A 5370-nucleotide genomic window follows, 5' to 3' on the forward strand; every position below is an offset into this window, starting at 1 on the left:
AGTCAGGAGCTGGTGGCGGTGCGGGCAGGCGGGAGAGCCCCGGGGCCGGTGCCGCCGCTGAGCCCCGCCCAAAGCCGGGCCCCCCTGAGCGCGGCGCTCCGGCGGCTGCAGTGGCGCGGCGGCGCCTCCGGGTGTCGCTGTTGGCCGCCGCCGAGCGGCGCTGGAGCCGCCGCCGCCGCCGCCGCAGCGTCCTGCCCCCGCAGGCTGCTCGCTCGCCCGGCGCCGGCCACAGCGGCAGCGGCACCGCCGCCAGCAGCAGCGGCGAGAGGCGGCGAGAGGCGGCGAGAGGCGGCGAGAGGCGGCGAGAGGCGGCGCGGCGAGCTCGCAGCCTTTGAGCGGTGTGTGTTGTGGGCGGCGAGAGCGGCTGGAAGGGAGGCAGGGCAGCGGCAGGAGGCAGGAGCGCGGCGAGCGCTGCGGGCAGAGAATGGCGGTGAGGCGGCGGCAGAGGCTTGGGCCGGGCGGCGGGCGAGCGCTGCTGGCCGCGGTGCTGCTGTGCGTGTGGGGCCGGGCGGCGGCCGAGCGGGTCCGCTACGCCATCCCCGAGGAGCTGGGCAGAGGCTCGCTCGTGGGGCCGCTGGCGCGGGACCTGGGGCTCGGCGCGGACGAGCTGCCGGCGCGCAAGCTGCGGCTGAGCGACGAGAAGCAATACTTCACGGTGAATGAGGAGAACGGGAACCTGTACGTGAATGAGAGGCTGGACCGGGAGGAGATGTGCGGCGAGTCGGCGACCTGCTCCGTCAGCTTCGAGGCGCTGGTGCACAACCCGCTGAACATTTTCCAAGTCGAGGTGGCGATCGAGGACGTGAATGACAATTCCCCCGCCTTCAGGAAGGCTGCCCTGGACCTCGAGATTGGTGAATGGATCCCTCCTGGTGCACGTTTTCCTTTGGACATGGCCCGAGATGCCGACGTGGGCAGCAACTCGCTGCTGACTTACCAACTCACGAGCAACCCGTCCTTCTCTCTCGCCATGAAGGACAGCCCGGAAGGAAGCAAGCCGGAATTAGTACTGGAAAGAGCCTTGGACCGAGAGAAGCAGAGCTCCTTTGAGTTCGTGCTGACAGCAGTTGATGCCGGGGACCCTGTGAGGTCCGGAACTGTCCAGATTCGGGTCAACGTGACAGACGCCAACGACAATGCACCCGTATTTGAACAGGACCGGTACCGCGTGAGCCTGCCCGAAAACACACCGCCGGGTTCGGAAGTACTAAAGCTGTCAGCCTCAGACGCCGACGCAGGCACCAACGCCCGCATCACCTACGGCTTCGGGGAAATGACAATCAAGGCACTTCAGAAGTTTATGGTCGATGCAGAGAGTGGGTCTGTCACACTGCAGGAGGCTTTGGACTTTGAGGACACGCGAGCATTTACCTTGGCTGTGGAGGCGAAGGATGGAGGGGGTTTGATGGCACACTCCATGGTGGAGGTGGAGGTGCTGGACGTGAATGACAACGCGCCCGAGATCACATTACTCTCAGTGTCCAGCCCGGTGCCTGAGGATGCTCCGGTGGGCACCGTGGTGGCCCTGCTGAAAGTTCGGGATCGGGACTCCGGCGAGAACGGTCAAGTGTCGTGCGAGCTGTCGGGGGAGGCGCCGCTGTCGATCGTGGCGTCGTCGGGCGGCTCGTACAAGGTGGTGACGACGGGCGCGCCTAATCATCGTCATTTCCCCCCGGGTATTCCTTGCGTGGCGTCAGTGGGGATTTGTCATCTGCGTCTCCAAGTAGCGCCGGAATTTTTTTTTCCCGGTAACAGCTTCAGCTGACAGGCTGTGACTTCAGCTCTCCTTTCACCTAGTAGCGGCATTTCTCAGTGTTTCTCCTTGTTTCCCAGAGTCCTGTTTTTGTGAGTTGCTCAGTCCTGTCTCTGTGACGGACTGAAGTAAGGAACGGGTTATCCCCTGTTGATGGAGAGCAGGAAGCATTTGGTTCTTCCTTGGTCATAGGTTCAGCTTCAGGTGCGAGGGTTTGTCTTCCACACACGAACTCTATGAATTAGAACTATATGAATTAGTGCTCTATGAATTAGCAGCATTGAAAGCAGATTAATATTCTGTGGAAGGAGAATGGCTGATTCTGCGTGATGGAGTCGAGAAGGGAAAAAAAAAAAAAGAAAACATTGACATCTGGTGTTCGAAATATTTCCTTCCTGATTTCTTTTTTCAGGAAGGAGGTGCTTGGAACTCGTGTATAGCTTTAGCCAAACCCGTTCCTTAAAACTTTTTTTTGTCCTTATTTGATTTAGATAGAAAACGAATGTGAAAGGTTCCTTTGACTCTTTTTTCTTTTCTGAGTAGAAAAAAGAGATTGTCTCTCGTTTTGGGGGAGAATGCAAGAGTGGGAGTAGATGGCTTTCTTTATGCATCCTGGCTGGCAGTTCGTTCAGTTTTGGTCTTCATGGGCTTTATTTCGTAGACTGGTGAGAGTGTTGAAAGAGTTCTGTTTCAGAGATTTTTATTTTTATGTCCTCTTCGTGCAAAGATATTGGGCATTTTAGTAGAAGTCGGGTATATATCGATAGCAGCTTTTTTTTTTTTTCAATTTGGTTTACTAGGATAAACATCTGAGATGTGAACGTATCCCATATCAGGGAGATTGGCCAGAGGAGGGTTTAGGCACTTGAATCAAGCCCGTTTGCACATTGATTAGTGGTCAACACCATTTCAAGCGCTGTACTTTTGTTCTAAGGTTCCATTATTGTTTTCTTAAACGCATATCTTTGAACATCATTAAGGAATACTTAGATGAATAGTTTCCTAACGAAATACCGTGCTTTACACATTGATTTTAGGAGGAAAGGAAACTTAGAATGACTTGTTCAAATGTAAATCTGTATAAACTAAGGAAACACTGGCGTGTATCTTAGGAAAGGCTGTCAAATATTTGAAATCCTGAAAGTTTCCTTTGAGAGTTTTAGCTGCATCTTTATTTCTCCATATAATTCACTTCTGTATAACAATTAGCTCCCTGACTTCAAGAAGTATGCAATTGTTGTCCTCCCGCTTGTCTAAAGAAGTTGATAGCTCTGTATTTTCGGGGTATGGTGTCTTCCCGTTTCCTCTCTGAGAGCCTGTTGTTGAAGATGCTTTTGAACAAAAAGGATAAGAATAACAATAAGCTAGAGTGCAAAATACGAAATATATGTTTGAATTTATGAATAATGTCATAGGTAAGAGAAGAGTTAGCCGTGCGGTTAAAGAACCACGCGCACGGAATGCCTGTGCCTTCCTCCCGGTGGTGATAGCGTGGAGGATGAAGGCAGAGATCGGCTGGAGCAATGCGGAGGCAGGAGATCGGCGCTGGACGAAAAGCGGCGTCTCCGCGGCGACTGTCCCCTGCAGGGAGCAAGGCGGGGCGGGCGGCGCTCGGTGCCTGCAGTGCCGGGCGGAGGCTGCGGGCGCCGCTGTTGACCGAGAGGAGCGAGAGGAAGCTCGGAGCGCTGCAGCCCCGCCCGCTGCGGACCCGCTCGATCACAAGATCGCCGGATAACTGGCCCGACCGAGCGGTCTGAGATCGGCCCCGAGGTTCGGAACCGATTTGCAGCGAAGTAGACGGATAGCCGGTGGCAGAGAGACCGGGAGCAGCGAGCCAGAGAAGGACAGTGAAGCAGATCGGCGGTAGGCGGTGGGGAGCCGTTGCGGTCCTGCGGTGCCGGCGGTTCCGCTGCGGAGATGTGCGCGGCGGGGAGGCGCTGGGGCCGGCGGCAGCGAGCTCTGCTCGGGGCCGTCCTGCTGGCGGCGTGGCAGGCGGCGTGGGGGCAGCTGCGCTACTCGGTGCCCGAGGAGATGCCCAAGGGCTCGTTCGTGGGCGACGTGGCCAAGGACCTGGGGCTGCAGCTGTCGGCACTCAAAGACCGTGGCGTTCGCATCTTGGACAAAGGTAGGACGCAGTATTTCACTGTGCACGAGAAGACGGGACATTTAGTGACGGCGGAGAGGATCGACAGAGAGCAGCTGTGTGAGAGTGTGCAGCAATGCGTGCTGCACTGTGAGCTGATAGTGGAGGGACAGATGCAGGTTTACGGAATAGAAGTGGAAATCACGGACATTAATGACAACGCTCCGAGGTTTCGAGAGGCAGAAACAGAGCTGAAAATGATCGAAACGACAGCGCCGGGTTCGCGGTTTCCCCTGTCAGACGCCCATGATCCTGACTCGGGCCGGAATTCCCTGCAGAGCTACGAGCTGAGCGGCGACGAGCACTTCTCGCTGGCCGTGCAGGCGGGCCCCGGCGGCGATCAGCGTCCCGAGCTGGTGCTGGCCAAGGCGCTGGACCGGGAGGAGGCGGCGTTTCACGAGCTGGTGCTGAGGGCGATGGACGGCGGCGATCCGGCACGGACGGGCACGGCTCGGATCCGCGTGACGGTGCTGGACGCGAACGACAACGCGCCCGTGTTCAGCCAGGCGGAGTACACGGTGCGAGTGCCCGAGGACGTGCCCGTGGGCTCCGTAATCATTGCTGTCACGGCCACGGACGCTGACGAAGGGCTGAATGGTCATGTGAAATACTCGTTTAAGAAAATCACAGAGAAAGCCTTGGAAATATTCTACTTAGATTCTGAGACTGGAGAGATCACACTGTTGCGGAGCCTGGACTTCGAGGAAGGCGACTCCTACGAACTGGAGGTGCAGGCACGGGACGGGGCTGGCCTGTCCGACACTGCAGAAGTAGCGATCACTGTCACAGATGTAAACGATAACGCACCCGAGATTTCAGTGAGGTCAGCGCTCAGCGAAATTTCTGAGGATGCCCCTTCGGGGACAGTCGTGGCCCTTTTGCACGTACAAGATCGAGACTCAGGGGCGAATGGCCAGGTGCGCTGCTCACTCGAAGGGGGCGTCCCGTTCCGGCTGCAAAGGTCGCAGGGCAATTACTACAGCGTGGTGACAGCGAGCGAGCTGGACCGGGAGCAGGTGTGGGAGTACAACGTGACGGTGCGGGCGGCGGACGGCGGGTCACCGTCGCTGCAGAGCGGCCTGCAACAAAGGCCTAGAGCGTTTCAGTGTGAGCAACTCTGACTACATGTTGTCTTCTTGCCTTATCTGATTCATGCTTTGGGTATTTCTGCAGCTTTTTGCTTGTTTTGTCAATTTTTTTTAAAATTTACTTTACCTTGATTTACAACATATGTGAGTATATTTTGTATTATTAACAACCGGTATTTTTTGAGCAATGTATATTAATGTCCCCTGCACTTGCTGCAGTGGGAGTGAAAGTCAGCAAATATGAGAGGGACTTTGTGGCCTGTTCCTGTGGGAGAAATGGATGTAAATGTGATATTTGTCGATGTTGCATCTCTGTGGAAAAGAGCATGTGATAAGGACGGGGAGGACATACCCCCTAAGCCAATGCTTTGAGAGCCATTCTCCAT

At 56.1% G+C, this 5370-nt stretch overlaps 1 protein-coding gene across 1 annotated transcript; it reads left to right on the top strand.

Moving 5' to 3' along the window:
* The first annotated feature begins 15 nt into the window (after nt 1–15).
* LOC120498386 (protocadherin gamma-B5-like) lies at nt 16–5017 on the top strand. The gene is made up of 2 exons (XM_039701029.1): nt 16–1692; nt 3610–5017. The coding sequence occupies exons 1-2, from the start codon at nt 425–427 to the stop codon at nt 5015–5017; spliced, it is 2676 nt and encodes an 891-aa protein (XP_039556963.1). The 5' UTR covers nt 16–424.
* The last annotated feature ends 353 nt before the right edge of the window (nt 5018–5370 follow it).

Source organism: Passer montanus, unplaced genomic scaffold (assembly GCF_014805655.1).
Source record: "Passer montanus isolate IOZ18808 unplaced genomic scaffold, ASM1480565v1 scaffold1479, whole genome shotgun sequence".
In the NCBI taxonomy this organism is placed as follows: domain Eukaryota; kingdom Metazoa; phylum Chordata; class Aves; order Passeriformes; family Passeridae; genus Passer; species Passer montanus.

Bases quoted from the DNA above. Each gene is read 5' to 3' on its own strand.
- LOC120498386 (XM_039701029.1), top strand. From the start codon at position 425: ATGGCGGTGAGGCGGCGGCAGAGGCTTGGGCCGGGCGGCGGGCGAGCG. The intron at 1,693-3,609 runs GTCAGTGGGGAT...ACAGTGAAGCAG, and splicing joins CCGGGTATTCCTTGCGTGGC to ATCGGCGGTAGGCGGTGGGG.